The 25,557-nt window shown below is 37.5% G+C and overlaps 2 protein-coding genes across 2 annotated transcripts; both read left to right on the top strand.

Annotated features, from left to right (window-relative positions):
• The first annotated feature begins 3,619 nt into the window (after positions 1 to 3,619).
• On the top strand, positions 3,620 to 8,839 carry LOC132779597 (vomeronasal type-2 receptor 26-like). The gene is made up of 4 exons (XM_060783280.2): positions 3,620 to 4,408; positions 4,681 to 4,908; positions 6,235 to 6,361; positions 7,938 to 8,839. Exons 1-4 carry the CDS (start codon positions 3,620 to 3,622, stop codon positions 8,837 to 8,839), a joined length of 2,046 nt encoding a protein of 681 aa, XP_060639263.2.
• Positions 8,840 to 11,471: 2,632 nt separating this feature from the next.
• LOC132779596 (vomeronasal type-2 receptor 26-like) lies at positions 11,472 to 24,299 on the top strand. Its single transcript, XM_060783279.2, has 6 exons — positions 11,472 to 11,542; positions 14,996 to 15,287; positions 18,397 to 19,254; positions 20,760 to 20,987; positions 22,185 to 22,311; positions 23,398 to 24,299. Exons 1-6 carry the CDS (start codon positions 11,472 to 11,474, stop codon positions 24,297 to 24,299), a joined length of 2,478 nt encoding a protein of 825 aa, XP_060639262.2.
• Positions 24,300 to 25,557: the final 1,258 nt, after the last annotated feature.

Below are 25,557 nucleotides of genomic sequence, written 5' to 3'. Positions count from 1 at the left end.
TTGCTTGAATCCCTATAATTACCAAGAAAATTAAAATAAATTATACTGCTTAAACAAATCTCCTCTGAATTTCTGATGGCCGGTAGTAAAACTAATAACAAAAGCTGTAAAAGATCCCTATACATATACCCTACTTGTATTTCAGAGAACAAGACTTAAAATTTGGAACACATCTGATTCAATCAGGCTGTTGTAATTATTGTTTTATTACCGCTGATGCAATAATTTAAGTCAGACTGTTGTAATGAAGGAGATTTACATGGCAATAGAGCAGATAAAAAACTAAAAGGTCTGCGATTTGCAGTAAGAATGGTAATATTAGTATGGTTGCTGCTGCTGCCTCTGGTAGACTGCCAAGTTCAGGATGTAAAATATGAGATGTCACCTTCTTGGTCTGTTTTTCCCAAATACTCTCAGTCAGGAGATTTCATTTTCGGAGGCATTCTTTTTCAGTCTTTCTTCTTTGACAATGCACAAACCTTCAACAAACTACCTTCTGGACTTCCATTTATGAAAATGTTTGTATATAGATTTATCCTTCTAATATGTTGTTGTTGTTGTTGTTGTTGTTGTTGTTGTTGTTGTTGTTGTTGTGTGCTTTCAAGTCATTTCCAATTTATGATCCTAAGATGAATCTCTCATGGGGCATACATGTGTGATCTGCTAGTAGGTCTTCATGGCTGAATGGGAATTTTAACCTTGTTTTTCCTAGACATAGTCCACTACTTAAACCACTACCCCATGGTGACTCCATACCTTTGTACATAGACATATATATCTTCACATCATATTCTGTTCTATGTCTATCATATTTTTCAGTGAAAATACCAAGCTGAAGATGCATTAGTTATTGTTTAGTTTTTAATTGTACATCTGACATGGAATAGAAACTAGAGTTAAAACTTCATACTAGATCTTGATATTTAAGGACACATTATGGTTAGATTATGAAACTGCACAACAGAGAATAATTCATAAAACAATTTTCATCTTCAAATCATGCCTTATTATACTGGACTGTGGACATGATTCCTACACAGTATGTATTCCTATTTATGTATGTATGTGAATCTAAGTTCTCAAATCTTACCTTCTTCCCTTCCCTTTTATTATAGTGGCATTGATTTTGTTAATATTTCCATTCTCTTCCCATGCTAGCATTATCTTCCATCATCTTTATTTTACACTATGATTCTCTTCTTCGATTAAGTAGTAATAGATAAGGTTCTCATCCCTGAACTAGATTTCTAATTTGGTAGAAAATCTAGCACCAAAATAAATAATAACTGCCTCATTCTGAGACAAGTTGGTATCGTCTCATATACTTTGCATAATTTACATAATGTTGTGTGTTGCATAATGTGTTGTTACACCTTTCATTGTACTGCACTTTTGGAATCTATATTTTTACATTATCAGTAGATTTATGTGTCTGTACATGCATACAGCCCTGGAAAATATCAGCTTCTGATAGGCAACATATGAGGCGAAGAATGCAATTTTGACAAAGAAAGATCCCTTCATTAATATGTTTTATTCTGAAATGAAGATACGAGATTTCACGTTAATATATTCTCTATCAACATTTATCTTTCTGAACAACTTAGCAGATTGCAAATGCAGAAGTTTGCAGTAAGTTTATACACTGATACGGTTTTGATGTTCTGCTAGTCTTGTGCAATGATATATGATCACTGCACAAGACTAGGAGAAAACTGAATCTATCTATGAATGTATAACAGTGAAGTGATGGTAACAAATTTAGAAAGAGAAAATGTCTGTGTTAAAAATGTATCAATCTCTTTGTAGTGTAATAACTGAAAACTACCAGCACATCTTGGCTTTGGTATTTGCTATAAATGAAATCAACAACAATCCCTATCTGTTACCCAATATTACAATGGGATTCAACCTTTATGACAGCCATTTCAATGCAAGATGGACCTATAATGCCACAATGCAACTTATTTCTCAGAAGAACAGACTTGTCCCCAACTATAGATGTGAAACTGGAGAGAAGTTACTAGCAGTAATTGAAGAACAGGTTTATGGCTTTTCTCTGCAGACAGAAAATTTATTGGCCATGTACAAAATTCCACAGGTAAGATGTGTATTTTTTGGATGACATGAATGTACTTTTTTCTATGGGTGATTATATATTCTATATATAGACAAAAATGGCTTGGTTTTGTATTCTTAAAAATTACATTTTGCTTGCTTAGAAAAAGCACGGCAAGAGAAACAACATGCATTATTCTTTTTTTCATTCTAGAAAAATATCACTAGCCTGTTGCTTTAACTTTGAGGAGATTTATCTTTTGAGTAGTATTTAGTTGTATTCCTAATTTGCAGATTAGCACTGACATTGATCTGATAGAAACTAGTGGTAAAGTTATAAATTGTTAGTTAGACAAAGCTGCACCATTGAAAGCTGAGAAAGAAACTAAGGAAACAAATTTAATACAGACACATACTGATCCGCTTTGAGGCATCACTGGAATCAAAGAATAACAAGAATCAAGACCAAGTCTTAGAACTGAAAAGGACTTATTTTACAACAAGTATCCTGTGGTGGTTCAAGCACTCAAATTATGCTTGTGGCTTGTTTTTCACTATCCTGGAAAGAGGCATGGGTCATGTTGGTTAGCTTGGTATGCTCTAAAGAATATCCTCGAAATGTGACCATGTTTGAATAAATAAGTCACCAAATGTTCTGGGTAAATTACTCTGGAGCCCTTTTGGTATAGAGATGGCTAACCCAGCCAAGGATACATCTATACACCAAAAGCCAGAAGCAGATGCCTTGCAGAAGTTTACTGGAGAAATTACTTCTCCTTGTCTCATGTTATGTCCTCACCAAAAGCAACATCACCAGCAAAGGGCACAATATTTGTTGGACAATGAACTGGGATCAAGCACAATCCAGATCAAGCCTGATTCAGCTGTCTACACCCACAAATACCAGCGCTTCCACCAGAGCTTCCTGGTATACAATTTTTCATTGTCCTAGATTACTAATTGTTGCAAATCCAGCCAGAAATCATGTGGAGTTCATACAGAATTTAGTTCATGTTGATCGAAACCAATATCTCTACAATAGGTCAAATCATATTTACATGGGGAGTTAATTCCAGTTATTCAAGCACATGTATAGTTTACCATGATATTTTATTTTATTCACTGCTATTGGCTCTGATTCCATAGACTCATGCCATATTTTACTGGAGCAGAGTATAAGGCAAGTTTGTATCATGCACGATCATATGGGTTTTCAGAATGACATGATTCTATTCCAAATCAATATCAGCTTTTTATGGGAGGTATGATAATATAGAATGATAAAGAACATTTTAAATTATTAAATATCTTTAACACCTAATGAATGGAAGAAAAAGAAAATGGTAGGATCTGAAAAAAAATCTGTCAAAAGCCAGTGGAAGGAGACGTTGCCAACTTATTCAAATTTTAAATATACCTACTGTACAGATGCTTTTTTCTCTGTTCCATTGGCAGACAATAATATTTTATTTTCTATTTATTCCTTCACATCTCTCTTTAGTTTATATTTAGTGCTACTACTGTTGAAATTGGAAACACCAACCCTCTTCCCTCATACCAAATGGTTCCAAATGAAGCCCATCAGTATTGGGGGATTCTCCAATTACTTCACTATTTCAAATGGAGATGGATTTCATTCATTGCTGCAAATGGGTTGACATTAGACTGGTTCATGAAGACAATGATCCCAGAATTTTCCAAGAAAGGCATCTGTTTTGCTTTCATAGAGTCATTTACTAACTTATGTTTACAGTATAACACTGACAAGGACACTTTATTAAACTGTGCTTTTCAATTGTATGATAAAATTATGAACAGCAAAACCAATATTTGGGTTCTTTATTGGGATATATATCACATGACATTTCTGGGAGATTTTCTAATTCAAGTAATTAATGGCATAATATCAAAGCCAAGAGGTAAAGTTTGGATTCTGACAGTTGGAATGAAATTAAAATCCCTTGCAAGCAGGTGGAACTGGGATGCACCATTCCTTTGCACAATGTCCTTTACACTTCACTCCAGAGAACTTCCAGGATTCCAGCAATTTCTTCAGAACAGAAATCCTTCTGGGGCTTATGAAGATAGTTTCCTTAAAGAATTTTGGACTCAGGTATTTAGCTGTACATTTCAGGATTCCCTTCAGAGCAATGCGACTGGAGATATCTGCACTGGAGAGGAGAGATTGGAGAGCCTTCATGAGCATGTCCTCCCAGTGAGTGTAACAGGCCAGAGTTACAACATCTATAACACTGTCTATGCCGTGGCTCATGCTTTACATAAAATGTATTCATCTAGGTCCAAAAGTAAGGTATTCATGAAGTCAGAGAGAAGACCGCCAGTGTGGCAGGTACTGGATTCTGATTTTAATTTGGAAAGTTTGTTGTGTTTCACTTTGGCCATAGAAATACAAATGAAAAAAAAATCACTAGGTTCTTGTGGGTTTTTTTCGGGCTATAGGGCCCAGTTCTAGAGGCATTTCTCCTGACGTTTCTCCTGCATCTATGGCAAGCATCCTCAGTGCTTAGCTATATAATTGGTACAATACATGTTAAGGTTACTCCTGTTTCAATACATAGTTCTCAAAGGAAAAATGTTTTCTTTTTTTTTTTTTGCATGTAGCTCCATCACTTTTTGAAATCTGTGTCATTTAATAACACTGTTGGAGAAAAGGTTTCCTTTGACCAGAATGGAGTGCTTGAGGCTGGATTTGACATCATAAATTGGGTCACGTTTCAAAACGGATCTTGGATTGGAGTTAGAGTTGGAAAGCTGGATCCCTGGGCTCCTCCAGATGAAGCAGCCAGCATTGATGAAGACGCCATTGTATGGTCCAGCTGGTTTAACCAGGTATGAATTCAAATATTTCAGATAGCGTCCCCATTTTGGGAGTGAGTGTTGACAGAGTTCCTCTTTAGCAAGATGTCATAAATATATCTGTCTCTGTATTAATTTTTGAAAATGTGCCTAGTGGAAGGCAGTTTTGTATGCCTTCAGATGGCTAAAGTATATTTATTTCCTTTAATGGATGTTTCTTACCATCAATGAGTTTCTCTCTGGAGTGATACATATGCTCCAGTTGACTGAAATTTTCAGTAAAAGAGTGTGGGTCACTGTAATATGTCTACTCAGGAAGATTAAAGATCTAAAAAAAAATCTGGAAAATCTGAAGCTATAAGTAGAAAACAATAAAATCCCTATATTTGCAGGTCTTGCACTAATGGTTTAATTTACTGATATTCAGCAAAATATGTCCTCCCTAGACATTTTTATGTCCTCCAGCACAAATCTATGGGATTCTTGGGCTGGAAACCATTCATTTCAATAGAGTACACTATTATCTATGATTTTGCATTTTCTAAATCAATCAGTTCAGGCATGCCCGTAGCCAGGATTTCGATTCGGGGGGGGGGGGGGGCTGAGTTTTTTTCAGGGGGGGGGGTTCGGGGGGGTTGAGTTTCAGGGGGGGCTGAGTCTGAGAGAAAGAGGGTCTACCCTAATAAACCTTTTGTATCATTACCCCAATACCCTCATGCATATGGGATATATTGAGTATGGTGATCAGATCATGATATGAATAACATAACAATTTAAATCATGCACCAGTAAGGCCTTTTCGCGAACCACCATGAGAATTTCAGGGGGGGGGGGGGCTGAAGCCCCTCAAGCCCCCCCCCCCCCCCCCCCCCCGGCTACATGCCTGAGTTCAGGAATGTATTGAAAGTCACTTTATTACTAAAAAGAACATAAAATCCTTTTGATGGCATCAAAAAATCAATGTGTGGTATATTAAATGTACAGTATATTTGGAAAATAATGGCAATTTAAAATAATTATTTTTTTTACAAATTCTGAATGTGCACACAAGGAAAAATAAAGGGAGGGAAGGAGTCCACATAATTCACTGCATGAACTTGGAGCAATTTGAGTCTATCCTAGGAAAGAGGCAATGTCATCCAGACTTGTCCTTTATCTTTAGCTCACAAAACTGACACTTATTGCACCAAACGAGAGAGCCATTATTGCTTATATAAAGATAGTGCCAGAGGTATGTTCTTCTATGTTCCTGGCAGTACTGCTTAGTGTAAAGCCTCACTGTATAGCATACTGTCTTCTTAAGAAGAATGGCCCTGTATACTTTTGCAAAGACTGACATTTTCTTTAATTGGTGGACAGACACAGCCTCTTTCCCGGTGTAATGCCAACTGCCAACCCGGTTATAGGAAGAAAAGCAAGGAAGGTCAACCCTTCTGCTGTTATGATTGCATTCCATGTCCCAAAGGATTCATATCTGATAAAGAAGGTAAGAGTTGGATTAGAGAAATATACCTCATTTATTGGCTGAATCCTTTTATGACCTTATCACAAGGGGGAGCCCCTGCCAGTGCCGTTTCACCAGCAAGCGTGGTGAAATGGCAGGCATTAAAGGTGACTCCATCACCCCATGCATCACTCCAGTGTGCCTGTGTTTCCCACATCCCATGGGGGAAGTGTTGCCTGAGTGGTGCAGTAGTGTGCTGGCTACATTGGATCCAGCACAACACTGGCAGATTCCTTCCTGTGTTTAGAGGGAAGCATCACATGAGTCTTCTAGTCTAGTTGTGGGTAGGGCTTTCCCTGAAAGTCCAGCAATGTTGTGGGATTAAAGGTTTAATGAGGTATGTTTTGTCCCCATATATTTCATTATCCCAATTTATGTATGTGCTTATATGTCTTATAAGGTATTGGTTTAATCTCTGGTTTGTTAGTAAAACTGAAGTAGTGTGTCACAAAATGATGTCACTAACATGAAATGTTTAGAAAGCTCTGATTTTTAGTACTCTAGTATGTCTATAGCAACTGGAGGACAAAATGAGGGCACTATACCCCACAAATAATAGTTCTACCTTTAGTGTAAAAATGCTCTTTAGTTCCCAAATTTCTGGGTTTGTTCTTAAGCTGAATTTGGAACAGGCACGTTTTTAAAGTGTAGTTCCACACACACACACACACACACACACATTCAGTCTTTGGATAGCACCCCTTGGCTTGTGGTTTGTTCCCCTATTCAGAAGATTTCACCTTACTTTATGTCCCTGTGATAATTGGATTTCGAAAAAAAAAGGTTTATTGTGGAAACAAGGATTGGTGATAAAGTTTCAGTGGAGACACCTTTCCTCCACGATAACTCTTTCAGGTGTGAATTAGATTTAGATTTCTGCGTAGCTGTCCAAACGCATCTCCCTCTACGCCCCGTCTCGGAGTTTAAGATCTTCTGGGGAGGCCCTGCTCTCGGCCCCACCTCTATCACAACTGAGATTGGTGGGGATGAGGAGCAGGGCCTTCTCGGTGGTGGTCCCTCACCTGTGGAATACACTCCCCGGGGATATTAGGTCATTGACATCCCTCTTCTCTTTTAGAAGGAAACTAAAAATATGGATATGGAACCAGGCTTTTTGGGTAATCTGGCAGATAGACAAAGGACAATGACGACTAGAATTGATAGGATTTGACAATGTGGAATGAATTTACGGAATCTGAGCTGACGAACGTTGAGCATTAGATTGGTTTTATTGATTGTGATGTATAATTGATTGTTTTAATTGTTTATAATTGCTGTTTATATATGTTTTATCTTATTGTTGTGTTGGCATCGAATTGTGCCTTTTGTAAGCCGCCCTGAGTCCCCCCTTGGGGGTTGAGAAGGGCGGGGTAGAAATGTGTGAAATAAATAAATAAATAAATAAATAAATTCTCTCGCTTCCTGTTGTCATACCCCCCCCCCCCCGTTCTTAACTATGCATCATTTGTAAGTTAGAAGTTTGTAACTTGGGAACTATCTTTATATAAACAAAGCACATTTTTGTAATGACATTTTTATCTGTTTGTCTGTCTTTCAGATTCATCTGAATGTTTCAAATGCCCAGTTGATCAATATGCAAATCTGGATCAGAATTCATGTTTTCCCAAGACAATAACTTTCTTATCTTATGAAGAACCATTAGGTATTAGTTTAGCCAGTTGTTCTGTTCTATTTTCTTTCATTGTGGCTTTAATATTAAGATTATTTATGAAGCATCACAACACCGCAATAGTAAAAGCAAACAACCAAAGCCTGACCTACATTCTGCTCATCTCTCTGCTCCTCTGCTTCCTTTGTACCTTGATATTCATTGGCAAACCTAAGAAGATAACATGTTATCTACGTCAAAATGTATTTGGCATTATCTACAATATTACTGTTTCTACTGTATTTGCAAAAACCATCATAGTAATTTTAGCTTTTACGGCCACACAACCAGGTTCAAGGATCAAGAAATGGATGGGGAGAAAACTGACCAGCTCCATTTTTTTCTCTTCCTCTATAATCCCAACAGGCTTTTGTCTTGTGTGTATGACAATCTATTCATCATTGCCGGAGACTGACATGCATTCATTGAGAGAAGAAATTGTGCTGCAATGTCGAGAGCCACCGTCTTTCATGTTTTGCTTTATCTTGGCCTACATGGGTATTCTAGCCACTGGCAGCTTCAGTGTGGCTTTTTTTGCCCGTAACCTGCCAAACAGTTTTAATGAAAGCAAATATATCGCTTTTAGCATGTTGCTTTTTTGCAGTGTTTGGTTGATCTTCATCCCAAGCTACATGAGCACTAAAGGGAAAACCAGGGTAGTTGTGAAAATCCTTGCCATTTTAGCTTCCAGTGCTGGATTTTTAGGATTTCTCTTTTTCCCCAAATGCTATATTATCTTATGGAAGCCTGAACTGAATAAGAAGGAGCTCTTCTTTAAAAAACAGTTCTGAAAATAATTCTATAATCTCAGAAACTGTATGCAAAAAATGGATAGTTTCTAGCACCATGTCATATTATTTCATAAGATCTGTACATATGAGGCAATATTAAGAAACATGAGGGGCACCCACACAAAGAACTTAAGAATTACAATATTCACTTATGACTTGTTGAAGTTTAATAAATCTCGTAAGTCTCCCAAATTCAGTTTCATTTTCGGCACAAGGACCAAACTGTACCAGTGGTATGAAGTCAAAGAGGCCATTCTCTTTAAATTAAGGAGAGGCAGGTGGCCTATTGTCATTGGGAAGGCAATTGATCAGGGGAAGAGACTAAGAATTCTGGGAAATGTAATTTAGGAAGGCAGAGAATTCAAGAGGTCCTGCCCTAAACTACATTTTTTAGAATTCTCCAATACATTATTGAATGTGCAAAGAGAACTGATAGTAAATCTGTGCTGGATTTTTTCTTTTCTAAGCTGAAGTTCTATGGCATGTGTTGTATGTCATATAGAGACTATTCAAGGGGGATAACTGTTGTGGCTTATCTTTAAAATTCCCCCCAAATCAGTAGATGTGCGAATCTTTTTGAAACTTGGGGGGGGGGGGGGGTGGTGACAGTGGTAACTGGTTATCTTGGTTATTTTGTGCCCTGGTTATCTTGTGTCATTGTAGACAAAATCCAGGAGATAGATCTTGTGTATTTTTTAAAAATCTTGTTTATTAAAATTTTTCAAAATACCCCCCAAATCAGTGGATGAATGAAACATTCTGAAACTATGGGGGAGGAGGGTGACAGTGGTAACTGTGTTCTGCAATCATAGCTAGTTTCATCCAAATAGCTCTAACAATGAGGGAAAGGAGCCCCTGACGTTTCCCTATTGGCACAATTAGTTGGTGAAAAAGTAACAAAAATTGTTGTATCATTATAGTTTCTACAATATTTTAGAAACACTTTAGAAATGATTCCCCTCCCCAATTTAGTAATGAGTATTGAAATTGTTTTCATTGATTGCACAGGTCTACTACCTTCTGAGAATTTGAAATTATCTAAGCTCATCCAGTGAGCTTCGGAGATAAATTGCCCAAAGCATCACCACTATCATCTTCATCCCAAACTTATTTTTTATTATTACACAGAAAAAGGTTGCTGTTTCTTGCAATCAGGTATCAAGAGGATCACTCACAGCTCTTAGATGAGTATGTCAGTAGAGACTGAATATATTCTATGGAGGCATTTAATCTAATTCTATCTATAGTTCTATGTTCCTGTGTTGGAAAAAGAAACAGATAACCCTTCAAACAATTTTGACCTACAGGTCTCAGCATTCCTTCTTATTTGCTATGCTGGTTAGAGCACTTGGGACTTGAAGTACAACATCCCTTGAAGGGCTGCATGACCCTCATTTCTGGTTTATATGCTAACTTAATATTCACCAGAATTTTTTAATGTGAGGATTATGTGATCTCTAGGTTGATTTTTCTTGATCCCAATCTCACAAGTAATGGATAAAAGTCTATTTTTTAAATAAAAAAACCCACTTGAAATATGTCCTTAACTCATAGAGAGTAAATTGATAATTTGGTACATTATCTCCATGGTGTTCCAGATCCAGGGAATGAGCTCTAGTTCGTTTCCTGCCTTGGAACTCAAACAGCTACAGGGAGATATATCCAAATAACCTTCCAAAACCTTACCAATCTGGTTTGTGGACTATTTTCACTTGAAAATGTGAGAGCAAATTCTAAGAATGGGAATGACATCACAGAGGAGTACAACTTCCCTGAAAAAGATTAATACAGCCTCCCTCAAATCCCTGTCTGATGCTTAATCCAGTGTCAAACTGCATTTACTGAAAAAATCATGTCAGTGAAGTTTATTCCTGAGGTCTTTTCCACACTGCCTTTATATCTCAGGATCTGATCCCAATTATTTGCTTGTCCAAGATTATCTGGAAGTGGAGACTCATATAATCCAATTTAAATCAGATAATCTGGGATATGATCATGGGATATAGGGCAATGTAGAAGGGGCCTGAGCTTCATTTTGAGAGAAACCAACATGAACAATCAATTGTCATTTGACTCCATTGGTCTTCCCAGGAACAATTCTTCTTGCTAAGCTCTTATATTGCTTGCTTTGTATAGACGGCTTAATCTATATAAATGTGTCAGTGTGATAAATGTGATGTGTGGATTGAATGAAATTGTACAAAAAGGTGTATGACTGGAGTCTGGCAAAAACTGGAGACACCATCCTAAGAAGAATGAATCCTGAAAAACTGCAAAATGAAGTGAAGAATTCATGAACTCCTGATCTATAATTAAAAGTTACTGCTGACATTGTTGAACTGTGATTGAAAAGATGTTTGCATAGTCAAAGACAATAATTCTTTAAGTCAAGGATGTCAAACAATGCCCTTACATTAAGGAAGGAAAACCAACATCTGTCCGGAATTGGTGGACTGAGCATGTTTTAGCTGGAAAAACAACCTGTCAGCCAAATGGTGACACCTTTATGAACAACAACAGCAAGAAGTTTTCTCTATAAGAGACCTTTTTATTTTCCAAAAGTGTGGCAGACAGGCAGGTGTGTCTACCTGCCTCTTTCTCCAAGGGATGGAGAAAGTGGTATATTGGCAGAATGGCAGATTTTCAGGTAACACGATCTGCCCTGTGTTCCAGTCTCTTCTCCAGGAGAAGGAAGAAGCGATGGTAATGTATGCATGAAGAATGACTATGTATGTGTGTGTGAATGCTTCCTTTGTTTGTGTAGCCATTAACCAATGTAGCCCTATTGGAAGTCTACCTTCTTTCTCTGTAAAGTGTTTGATAAATACACTCTGTAAAGTGTCTACTTGGTCTCATTGAAAATGGAATAAAAGACCCTTTTAAATGTTTAAAAAAATATTTATGACATCAATAAACTCAGACTACCAACACTACAAGTTATTCATGGTTTTCTCTATTCAATTTCTACTGCTGTTTCCTTGGCTAGGGGGAGGGAGGGGGGGCGGAGAGAAGATGATGTAGGCATAGCTATGTGATGCCTAGTCCCAGAAGTTTATGAAAGGACATCTCTCTGTTCCAGTTTCCATTCCTGTGGGTCTTGGAGGAAGAGAAGAAAAACTCCACCAAACCTTGGCCTAGTGGCCGAGGAAGGGCTCTCCCTCCACCTTATGTATGGCTATAGAGGAAGAGAATAGCAGCCAGTATATGCCAGTCTTAATCCCTTCCTCCAATATCATTCCCTTTGCTCACTATGTTACTTAAATTGTAGCCCTAGGACAAGCAACTATCAAAACAACAATTTGTAAGATATAATCAGAGCCTATAAAAATTCTCATAAATTCAGATGTGAAATTTTAGAACTTCCCTTTTGGTCCTCTTAAAATGCTCATGACTACATTAAACCTTGACTCTTTATTCATTTTGTGGAAAATGGCATTTTTGCTGCTTTGTAAAACCAAGGATCCTGGATTAAAGACGTTTGGCATTGGCAACATATGGAAGTACTCTAAAAGGTTTGGAGCACAAGGGGCATATCTGGTCTTGTTCAGCTCATGGGGAGATGCCTTTTTTGCACCCCATTGTGACAGAGGGGACCTGCACTGGGGTCATCTGCCCAGATGGATCCAGTCCTTTTATACCAATGGTTTCGGCATTGGTCCAGAGGGATGGGCTCATCTATCAATGTTGATGAGTGCCTAGATTTAGAAGATCCATACATGTGTCAACTCTATGTACAACTGTAACTAAAAAAGATTATAGCTCTTCTACTTATGCATTTGTTCATGTGTTATTCCTTGCTTACCAGAATTTACCTTAACATGCAACAGACCATCTTTACTGCATACTTGTGGATTTGTCTGAATTTATGTATTTATTTATTTACGACATTTATATCTCGCCCTTCTCTCTCCGAAGGGGACTTAGGGCTGCTAACATAATTGGTATTATTCCATGCCCAAACAAGTAAAAGCAATTAAACAACAATTTAAAACAACATTAAAACAACATATGTAAACATTGTTATAGTACATGCATATATATGACTAAGTTTTTGTAAGGATCGTCTCCTGTGTGTGTGTGTGTTGAGAAAAAACACCGGATAATTGAAGCAATCAAGCTTAAACCACTCCCTGAATGGAGTATAACATGAGGAGTTTTTCTAATGGTTTTTGGGAGTTACTGAACCACTTACTTCAAGACTAGTCTCTTTGGAAGGCTGAGCGAAGGAAGATAGATGCTTTTGAACTGTGGTGTTGGAGGAAAGTTCTGAGAGTGCCTTGGACTGTGAGAAGATCCAACCAGTCCATCCTCCAGGAAATAAAGCCCGACTGCTCATTGGAGGGAAGGATACTAGAGACAAAGTTGAAGTACTTTGGCCACATCATGAGGAGACAGGAAAGCCTAGAGAAGACAATTATGCTGGGGAAAGTGGAAGGCAAAAGGAAGGGGGGCCGACCAAGGGCAAGATGGATGGATGGCATCCTTGAAGTGACTGGACTGACCTTGAAGGAGCTGGGGGTGGTGACAGCTGACAGGGAGCTCTGGCGTGGGCTGGTCCATGAGGTCATGAAGAGTCAGAGACAACTGAACGAATGAACAACAACAAAGTCTCTTTGCACCATTGGGGAAGAAGAAGATGCATGGATTTAATGCATAGGACTTTGTGTGAGTTTTATTTCTGCAAATGGACTGAGTTATTTTCAAAGCTGGATATTTTTGTGAAGCTGCTTATTTAACTCTAGTTACCTAAGAGTAAATTTTATTTTTCCCATTTACTTGGCTCATATTTAGTCTTTGTGGATGAACAAAGGGTTGGGAAGTCTGGACAGGACTGCATGTTTTCTGGGTTAGCTTTTGTATGAAATAAAGAAATAAAGTGAAGTGAAGTATAAACCGCAACAAATATTTGGCGACTATTGTGCATAGATCCAAAGCCAGATAATCAAATAATCATATTCATCAATCCATTACACATTAACACATTTGAACTTCTCAGTCTAGAACCCTAACATGATAAGGGGAAGGCAGTTGAAGAAAATGTTCTTTACAGATGTCTTTCCCACATTTGTTCAACTAGATATTACAAATGTAACAAGAAGCAACATCTGGATTACATTGCTGAGTGAGACCATAATCTCAATCTGGTTGATCCTATTGAAAATAAGGAGTTTTTGTGCCTTTAATTGCCACTTTGGGCCAGTGTTATTCAGCTGATAGGGAGGGAGTACTTTTGTTCAAGTGTGGAAAAAACATCCAGTCTTTAACAATGCCGTAGGGAATATGCCACTTCAAGCTGCATTACCAAAATGACTGTAATTAGTTCTTCTACTTGTAATATTCCTCCTGAAATGCAGATGATCACTAATTAAAAATTATAGCAAATGATTTTGAAAGGTGATTTAAATATATCTCTACTGATTTCACTATCAGGGCTAGTAGGAATTATAAAGCGGCACTGGTTCTTATCGTGATTTTTTCTCCATGTTCTTGAGCCTACCAGTAAATAAAGTACCAGTGAAATCAGGCATTATGTGCAAATTAGGGAATCTGTATTCTGGAAGCCCTTTCAGATTTAGGATGTTGATGCTGTTTTTTCTGCTGTCTGATGTGGTGGGCCAGGCTCAGACATTTAAATGTGAAATGTGGAATCCCCAGCCTTATCTTCCTAAGTATTATCAGGCAGGTGACTTCATCTATGGAGGCATGATTTTGCAGACAGTCTTCTTATTATATCCACAGAACTTCAGTGCACATCCTCCTGGTCCACTGCCAACAAAAAAGTTTGTATAAATATTTTTTCTTATATACTAGTTCTCTTTTCTATAATACCCTCTAGCCAATTATTTAGGAATGTTTAATAGGCTTTTTTAAGTATAGGAAGTTTCTGTGTTGTTTTTACATTTTCTCATTCTCCACTATGCAACTGTCAGGAAACTAGGCATAGGAAGGTCCTTTTGATTTCTCAAGTTTCTTGTTTTCATGATAATTTTATATCATCCTGTTTTTGAATCAGTTTGAAATGCCACAAAATGATCCCATCTTCATGTTAGATTAAGTTGGCTTTTAAGATGTTGCAAATAAAGTATAAGTCATACATTTAAAATGTTTGCATCAAACGGGCATCTATTTAAGAAAATTCTCACCCTTTGTTTGCAGTATAATAACTGAGAACTATCAGCATGTTCTGGCTATGGACTTTGCTGTAAAAGAGATCAACCAAAGTCCCAATTTGTTACCCAATGTTACAATGGGATTCAATATTTATGATGGTGGTTGGAATGCAAGGTGGACCAATTATGCCATAATGGAGTTCATTTCGTCATGGGATAAAATTGTTCCCAACTATAAATGTGGCATCCAGGACACTCTGCTAGCTGTGATTGAAAATCCGATATTTTATTTGTTAAATGAAGTACAAAATGTATTTGGTATCTTCAAGATCCCACAGGTAAAATACATTTCCCAGGGATGTTTTTGATGCATGCAACCGGTACTTTACTGTTGTGTTGTGCTGTGAGAGAGATATGCATATACACACACATGCACAGACATGTATAATTGGTAAGTAACCACAATAAAAACAACGTTATAAACTCTATGGACATCACCACATGTTGCAATTTAAGCATCCTAGAACACTAGCCAGCCAGTTGAGGGATGTGATGGGTATGCAGCCCATCACACAACGTCCTTCAACTTCTGGTGGAAACTCCTCCTGCAATCCATGTGGAAGACTCCTTGGAGGCTTCCTCGTCAACATGGGAAGGCTCTTGTGTTGTTCTGGCTTCAATGAAGCCTGCTCACTTCTGCCCTGTGTGTCTGTCATTTCACCACACTTGCTCAGTCTCAGATAGCAAAACTGGAGGCTCTCCAGAATACATTTCTTAAGAAACTACTGAGACTCCCACCGGGCACCCCGGCAGCCTTGGTCCGGGCAGAGGTTGGTCTCCCCTCCATTAGATCACGTGTTCATTTTACCCTATTTAATTATTGGAGAAATGTAAAAGACTCCTCAGTTAGGGTTCTTTCCAAGGGATGTTTTGAACAACTAGCAAAATGCAAAGTCTGGAACACTAGATACCAGAAGCTACTGGAATTTCACCCCACTCTGTCTGATAAGCCTTCTATCTTGAACTCAAGGGAGAAACTACAGGAATATTTTTTTAATAATTGTGCCCACCATGATAGTCAGGCCATTAATAACTCCAAATTCTCCCACTGGTTTAGACTGTACAAACTTGACCATGATAGGGCTATCTACCTGACTAGGCTCACATTTCCAAAACTTAGACAAGCCTTCACTGCCCTTCGTTTTCAAAGTATGCCCACAGCAGTGATTGATGGCAGATATACGGGCACCCCTCTGGCTCTTTGTTTATGTGTTTGTGAGGCCCCGGAAACTGAGGATCTGCCTCACTATTTGCTTTTCTGCCCTTTGTATTCTGATCCAAGAATCAAAATACTCGGGTTTATCCTTCACCTCCTTCAGACCAACAATGTGTCCGAAAAGATTTTTTATCTCTTGGCTGACACTAACCCTGTGGTTACTCAAAAGGTGTCTCTTTTTGCCCTGGCAGCACAGAAAATCCGGGCAAAACTAATCTCTGATATTGCAGTTGACTGTGCTGGGGATGCTTTCAACTAATAGTGGCTGTTTATGTAGTTTTAATAATGCTGTATCTATTTGCTTTTACTTGGTTTTTAATTACGCAGGTATGAGTCTACACATTATGTAGTATTTTAAAGCTGCATCTTGCTATCGATGTATGTAGCATTTTAATGATTTATAGGATTTTATGGTGTATTTTATATTGTATTTGATAATCTGGTGTTCATGTATTTATTTGTTTGCCTTGACTTGTATGTGAAAGACCTATGGTCTAAGCATCGAATAAACTACCAAACTACCACCACACTTGCTGGCAAAATGGCACAGGTGTGTATGATAAGGTCCTTAGTAAAAGCCAGCAGCATGAACAAAAAAGAGATTTCTTAAATTAAGAATAAAACATTCTTAGCACTTTAAAAAGTTCTCAAAGAGCATAAATCTTATATTGGAGAATGTTCAATACAATAAGGTATATCATAGAGTATGCCCAATTTCATGTTTCTGCTACTCACAACTCTCCTGTTGGGTATTGCTGCATGACAGAAGGTTAGACGGAATGGTCTTTGTGGTCTCTATAATTCAATTCTAGGGCTCTAGAATGTCAAGGAGAACCCAAGAAATGGATATAGATCCCCATATATGCAGTTGAGAAAGTGGTATATTTCTGGATATTGAATAGGAAGCATGTCTTCTGCTAATCTAGAGGCTGGGAATGCATCTACACTGTAGAATCATGGGAGCTGTTAGTTTGCAGAGCCAGCAGCACTACTTGACAGAGACATCTAAAAACATCATAATACTACAGTTACCATGATTCCATAGCATTGAGCCATGGCAATTAGTGATGTCAAACTGCATTAAATCTACAGCATAGATGCAACTTTTAAACATGGAGTAATTGATTCAAACTTCAGGAAAAGAGAGTCTCCCTAAGCATTAGGAAGATATTTCTGAAAGTAAGAGCTGTTTAGTAGTAGTATATGCTGCCTTGGAATGTGGTGGAGTCTCCTTCTGTGGAGATTTTAAAGCAGAGGTTGGATTGTGTGCTTTGATTATGTATTTCTACATGGTTGGGGCTTGGACTGGATGGCCCAACTCTATGATTCTATGATTATGTTTCAGAGCAATAGAACGTATATACCCATGCATAATTTTAGAGTAATTTTAGCATAACTATCATGGCTGGATTTCACACTAATTTCTTTTCACATTTTTCATGTGCTATTTAGAGAAAATTTGTGGAAAGAGCCTAAAGAATTAATTGCAGGGCAAGGACATTTGCCCCTATTCTCTCTTCATTGCATCTTTGTTCCATAGAGAACTATTAGTATATCATACTTCTGGTTTTGCCATTTGTTCTAGAATACATAAATCAAAACCTGCATGTTATATAATATTGAATTGGGAAATGTGATAATCAAAATGACGCTATATAGTTTTATTCTAAAATAATGTCACTCTTCCTGTGGGCTATGATACTGTAGCATGTTTAAGAATCATACTATTTATTTACCAGGCATAGTTGGTTCATACAACTAATATAAAAACATTGATTACTACTAGATCTAGCAATACTGGGATAATACATTTTTTACAATGACAACAACATTAAAATATATGCTTGTGCATAAATTGACCTCATGTATAAGTCAAGGACAGACTTGTGAGCCAAAATCATGGATTTGAATATGACTGATGAATAATTATAATTATTATTATCCTGCTTCACTTTCTTAAAAACTCTCAAAGTTGCTAAGATCATTCTACACTGCCATTTTCTCACCCTGGTATTCAAAGGGGCCACAAGCAAGATCACAGTGTCAGTAATAGAGGAAGTTGTTGCTTCTTTTAGAGTCTTTCAAAACATGACTATATACAGTAAATTTTCCGTTTCACATATAGACAAGATTGAAAACCTTTCTATCTGTTCCCTCCACTTATGAACTAGGTTATGTATTCCACGGCGTCAGTTGAAATAAAAGATACCAATCCTTTCTCTGTTTATCAGATGGATCCAAACAGAAATTATCAACACAGAGGGATTATCCAGTTACTTCAGCATTTCAAATGGAAATGGATTGGATTCTTTGCTGCAAGTGATGAGATATTAGAATGGCTCAGAAAGAAAATGCTTGCAGAATTTTCTATCAATGGTATCTGTTTTGCTGTCATGTTATCATTCGGCAGTGTGCATTATGATGCTCACAAAGGAGGCTACATGAAAAACATTGCAGAAATTTCTGAGAAAATAATGAACACTAAAGCCAATGTTTTGGTCTTTTATGGAGGGACGTTCCCCATAATACCATTCAGATGGTGGCTTAATGACAAACTGAATCGAGCAGTGCCAAAGTCAAAAGGCAAAGTTTGGATTTTGACAGCTGGAATGGAGTTAAAAAATATTATCTACAAGAAGAGCTGGGATACACAAGACTTCCATGGTGCTATATCTTTTGCAGTACACTCCAATGATCTTCCAGGATTTCACCAATTTCTACAGAAAAGAAATCCTCCTAGTACATATGGAGATGGCTTCATTAAGGAGTTTTGGACTCAGGCTTTTGGCTGCATTTTTCAGAATTCTCCTGGAGGTGATGTGAGTGGAGATATCTGCACTGGAGAGGAGAATCTGGAGAACCTTCCTGAACATATTTTCCCAATGAGCATAACAGGCCAGAGCTACAGCATATACAATGCTGTTTATGCTTTAGCTCATGCTTTACATGCCATGTTTTCCTCCAGATACAGGAACAAAGCAAAGGTGAAGGCTGACAGAAAGGAGCCTCAGAATCAAGTGGTTTGGCAAGTAATTACAATTTTATGTCACTTCTGATACTAATGCACATTAGTGTTTGTGCACCATTTTTTATGTTAGGACCTGGTGTATCTTGTGCAAGAGTTGTGGTTATTGGGTATTGGGTTACTGGACATTGGTTGCAATGCCATCACCTTTAATGTATGAATCCACTGTGAGAGAAGATTACTTTTTGGTGAGAGATGAGGTGGTACATTTTAAAGGAACTAGAAAACAGATAATATTCAGAAGGAGATGTGTTTATTAATAAAAAGACAATTTATTATTCCAAAAAGTTCAGCAATAAAGGTAGTGTAAACTGCTACCAGCAGTTATATTTCAGTCATTCCATGCCAAGTGGTCTAAAATTTACCTGTAGCACCAGTCAGGTGTTAAACTAGGTTCCCCAAAATTTGAGATCTTTAACTGCAACAGTTGCAGTCAAATTTTGGGAAATCCAGTTTAACACCTGACTGGCACTACAGCTAAAATGTGAAAAAAAAATGGAGACATGATGGTGGGAAGGTTTAGACCACTTAGCATGAAATGATCCATTTTGCATCTCTTGTGCCTATATAGCTCAACGTATGTGGATAAAAAGTTTATGTGCATGTCGGACAGCCCATTGTGCCTTTACAGTGCTTAGTACCTGAAAGTAACATATTGTGTCAGTGCACATTCAGCCACCTTTCTGCATACTGTAACATGCTATCATTGTATATGTAACATTATACTGCTATCAACCAGCTTGGACCCTTATGGCACATTATGCCAAAAAAATATTCCACTTGCATAATGCAATGTACACTTATACATATCAGTAGCAGGATGCATGCCATGTGATGTGAAATATCATTCTGACAGAAAGCAAAGACATTGAAACTGTTTGCAATTGTTGATGCATGCGGAAAACAAAGCTATTTTTCACAAATATTCTTCATACCTATATAATATCTATATTCTCTCTTTCTGTCTCTCTCTCTCTCTCTCTCTCTCTCACACACACACACACACTATACTTGCCCTGTGTGTTTATTGCATTTTCTGATGTTCACCACTTGGAAACTTCCAGATCCAAGCAGTCCCTACATATTTTATAAATGAATAGATAAAAAGATATCAGTAACAGAAAAGAGGTGACATGCTTCAGATTTGTAGTATCTTCTCCCGAGTCCCTGATTCAGGTTCTAAGAACATATTTCACAATTGTTTAAATTTATTTATTTGGAACATTTCTATCCCGTCCTCCTCAACCTCCGAAGAGGGAGTCAGGATGGATACCAACAGGCACTATTCAATACCAATACAATATAATAACATAGCATAAAATAAAATTGACATAAATTAAAACAGTCATAAATGTACATTAAAACAGTTTGCACACTAGTGATATACATTTCTCCCTTTATTCATCTCATCACTTTGAAATTGCTGTGACAAGTCTGTCTGTCAAATAAATCCTTTCATTTAACATTGTTATAAGCAAAACCAAAATCTGTTTTCTTTCAAAAATCCAGCTACATCCCTTTTTGGAATCTGTGTCATTCAACAACAGTGCTGGAGAAAAGGTTTGTTTTAATCAGAATGCTGAACTTATTGGCGGATTTGATATCATAAATTGGGTCACCTTTCCAAATAACTCTTTCGTTGGAGTAAAAGTTGGAAAGATAGATCCATGGGCACCACCAGAGGAAGAATTCAGCATTAATGAGGATGACATTGTGTGGCATAGCTGGTTTAATCAGGTACAAATACAAGTCTTTGGAATAGCCTTTCCATTTTGAAATAGTATACATGTTGTCATACTGGTATTTCCTTGTTTTAAGTAAGTGCAAACTGTGTTTATACCATGGTCCGAACTGGCAAGCAAGTCATGCCTCAGTATATTAAAGGTTAGCATCCTCTTCAGTGAAACTTTTTGTATCAGTATTTAAATGACTTTTCAAAACTTCAGATTCCATTTCTCTGGGAATTCTTCTGCAGTTAGGTGAATATTTGATGATAATTGGATTGCTCATTTGATAACGCTTTCAGCTTGTGTTGGACAATCAGAAGATTCAATGCATACAGAAATAACCATGTGGCCCAGGTGCTATGCACCTAACTTGATACATGAAAGGAGTAAGGTGAACCTTTTTAATCCATGTAATACCCTCAAAAACCCCTTTATGGTCTTAATTTGCAAATCACTGTAGTATGAGCTTCTGTAATTGCTTTAGGACTGGGTAAGAATCCCCCTTCCTTTTTACAACTTGTTTATACCCTATTGGGAGGACTTGGGTATTGGCTTAGGTTTGTGTCCATAAATAGGTTTTCACTGGCAAGTTTGGGAGGGTAGGGAATACAAGTTAGTGTACACCTTGACACCACCTTTGAATAAAGGGTGGAGCTCTGGAATGGTCCCCCTGTGACATAGGGGAGGGGGTTGTGAAGAAGACTCCCCTTGGGAACAAGTGAGAGGTTTGTTCTCACTCATAAGCTCCGGTGTCTTGAAGGGAGTGCCCTGGGTTGGCTTTCCAGAAATGACTGCACACGTTGAGCAACCCAGAATTTTGGATTGACTATGGAATCAGGTGTTTATTCAAGGATGGGCTAAGGAGGCCATCAGGAGTTGGCCCCTGGCCTCAGCTGAGACCAACATGAGGTTATTCTCCCACTGACATTTTTGTTTATCTCCAGATACTACAAATGTTAAGACGTTTTAAATTTTCCATGTTTAACGTAGGTCTTTGTGTCTTGTCTCATTATTTCATGCCTGGTAATCAAAGGTCCCCAACAGATTTCTGGCCATCATGCAGAAAGCCAGATCTATAATCCAGCCAACTGAACATGTGCTCACAAATACAGAAACAAAATTCTGAAAAATCTTACTATATACAATGTTGTCTTCTGAATCTTAACTATTCCAATTCATTTTATTCTGCTCTTTAATTGGTGAGCAGGTGCAGCCCCACTCTGTGTGTAATGCCAATTGTCAACCTGGTTACAGGATGGAAAAGAAAGAAGGAGAACCACCCTGTTGCTATGACTGCATTCCATGTCCAAAAGGGTTCATATCTGACAAAGAAGGTAAGCTTAAAAACAACAAATATGTTTGTTTGAATCCTATTAGTAGTTCCATTTAGTATAATCAATTTATTTATTTATTTATTTATTTATTTATTTATTTATTGCACTTATTGACCGCCCCTCTCAGCCCGGGGGCGACTCGGGGCGGTGAACAACAACAAAGAGACAATGTACAGTGAGCCGTGACAATACAAACCAGACAATACAACATAACATATACTTATACTAAAAATTGGATTTCTCCCTTTTATTCAAGCCATTTAAATGTCAGAGGGCTCTCCTACACTGCCATATAATCCAGATTATTAAATCATATAATCCACATTATCTGCTTTGAACTGGAATATATGAGTCCACACTGCCATATAATCTGGTTCAAAGCAGATAATCTGGATTTTATATGGCAGTGTAGAAGGGGCTTGAGAGTTCATTCATTCATTTATTCATTCATCATTCAATGACAGTCTGTCATTCCATGCTGGTTGAGACTACAAATAAGGTTCCATGTCTTAAAGGTTTGATATTGGACAAATAACATAATAATTAAATAAAAGGGAGAAATCCAATAATGCTTGTTATACCTTTGTTCTTCAGTGTTACCAGTTTGCAAATGATAGAAACATAAATGGAAATCTATAAACATGGAAGAGAAGGAGGAAGTGGGGAAGGAAGCCAAAAGTACAATATGATAGGCCATGCTAGAGAAGGGGGCATTTCTACAACTCAGGCCAAAAACTCTGAGAATAAACCCTCTTTTCCTGGAATGAAATGTTTTGTTCATCTCAAGATTAGAAATGTTTTGAATGTTGTCCTTCGTTTAATTGGTCTTCAAGGTTTCCACATCCAAATTAAAAGATCTCACTTTCAAATTGGGTCTTCTTATCAGAAATGATGTTTGTTTCCTCCTTTCAAGACAAAAGAGTGTGTGAGAGGACTATGTGTGTCTATATGTACAATATTTGGTTGTTCCATGACCTCATGCAACAATTTGTGCAATGTTTTCTTATGTTAGCATAGGGTTTCGATAGGATTCTAGCCAAAATGCAACACTTGTTCACAATGACAATACCTCTTTCTTTTTCACAGATTTGGTTGATTGTTTCAAATGCCCAGATAATCAATATGCCGACATGGACCAAATATCATGTATTCCTAAGACTATAACCTTCTTATCTTATCAAGGCCCTATGGGCATCAGTTTAGCCATTTGTGCCCTTTCATTTTCTTTCACTGTGGTTTTGATGATAATATTGTTTGTGAAGCATCATAATACCCCCATTGTGAAAGCCAACAATCGCAAGCTTACCTACACTCTGCTTATCTTGCTCCTCCTCTGCTTCCTCTGTGCATTGCTCTTCATCGGCCAACCCAATGAGATAACATGCCTTCTTCGTCGAACTGCTTTCAGCATTATCTTCACAATGGCTCTTTCTACCATAATGGCAAAAACTCTCACAGTGGTCCTAGCTTTCATGGCCATACAACCAAGATCCAAGATCAAGAAATGGATTGGGAAAAAATTGACCAACTCCATTGTTCTTTCTTGCACCATGATCCAAGCAGGCATATGCTTTTTGTGGGTGACAACCTCTCCTGCATTCCCAGAGACTGATATGCATTCTTTGACAAAAGAAATTGTGCTGCAGTGTCACGAGTCATCACCCACAATATTTTTTGTTGTGTTGGGCTACATGGGGTTTATGGCCTTTGCCACTTTCAGTCTGGCTTTTTTAGCTCGGAGGCTTCCGGACACTTTTAATGAAGCCAAATGTATTACTTTCAGCATGTTGTTGTTTTGCAGTGTTTGGATGTCATTTGTTCCAAGCTACTTGAGCACTAAAGGGACTTCTGTTACAGCTGTGGAAATTTTCTCTATTTTAGCCTCCAGTGCTGGGTTACTTGGTAGCCTCTTTTTCCCCAAATGCTACATTATTTTGTGGAAGCCTGAACTGAACAAGAAGGAGTTCTTCTTAAGGAGAAAGCACTGAATCTTTGTTGCAGTATGGCTTCCTATAATCCATTCATAATATGCCAATCTCAAAAAGAAATGCTTAGGATGAGCAGATTGGCCATCTCTCTCTGATAACAGTTTTCAGATAAATCAATTTTCTTGTGTGCATTGTTCTTTCTCTGAACAATTTTACTTCCTTGTATGCTTTTCTGTATGTATATCTTAATACTGTATAAATAAATAAACTCTTTCAAAACACTAACTATACCATTTTTAGTTTCATATAATGAAAAACATCCCAAAATGCATTCTCGTGGTGAATCTTGCTATCCTAGAAATGGAAGTACGAAGTTTAGATGGTGGAATAGAGAGTATGCTTATCAAATTTTGATTAAAAAAAGGAAATGTGAACACGGAATTTTATAAAGCATTCTTTTCTCCCATTTGGGAAAAGATGAAAGATGTGAAAGATTTATTTTGTCTTGAGGTTCATTTTAAGGTTTGTTTAATGAAAATGTATTACTTCCTCATGGAAATCCAATTTATGTGATATTAATGTGAGCTAGCAGTCACTTGGAAGCTGTGAGTAGGTGGAGAGAGAGAGAGACAGCATTTTTCTGGTTAAACGTATATTCACCATAGAAATAGATACTGACATCAAAGTGGACCAAGGGTTTTGTGTGCGAATCCATAAATCCCAAAGGATAAGAGTTCAACTTCAAGAAAGAACTACGCATGTTTTATTAATTGTGTTCATTCATAAATTGGTCCCTTTGTGGCCAATTTCTAAGTTGGTTTTGACACTGTGATTTTATGAGTTAAGCTGCAATTGTCATTCTGCTCCTAGTTGCACAGAGTGCTGGAAAAAAAGCATTGGTTTTAGTCTCTTGCCTTCTGGTGGTTCCAGTTTCCTGGGTATTAAAACACTTTGTGCTGCTAAAGTTGCACATAAGATCAGAACGAAATCCATATTTGACTATTGCATTGCGGATTCACTAAGGTAATATATAATTTAATCTCCAAACCTAATTTCTAGATGGTTAATATTTATCAGAAAGCTTAAATACACCACGGAATATATATGGGTTATGAAACCAGATTTCTACTCTGAATGGTGCAAATTGAGTTCAAATTGCACTTAGAAGTTGATTGGCCATATTGGTAAAATGTGTTTATGGAGTGTTGTAGCCTGATTTAATGTACAGCCAGAAAGTGTGTGCTGAACTACAGAGACAAAAAATTAGAAGTACTTCAGGATTTCTTGTTGAAATAGAAACTGTTTCACTACTAATTAC

The sequence above is a fragment of the Anolis sagrei genome, chromosome 6, assembly GCF_037176765.1.
Source record: "Anolis sagrei isolate rAnoSag1 chromosome 6, rAnoSag1.mat, whole genome shotgun sequence".
Classification (NCBI taxonomy): domain Eukaryota; kingdom Metazoa; phylum Chordata; class Lepidosauria; order Squamata; family Dactyloidae; genus Anolis; species Anolis sagrei.
The sequence above is the reverse complement of the archived record's forward strand: the minus strand, read 5'-3'. Positions and strand labels throughout refer to the sequence as shown.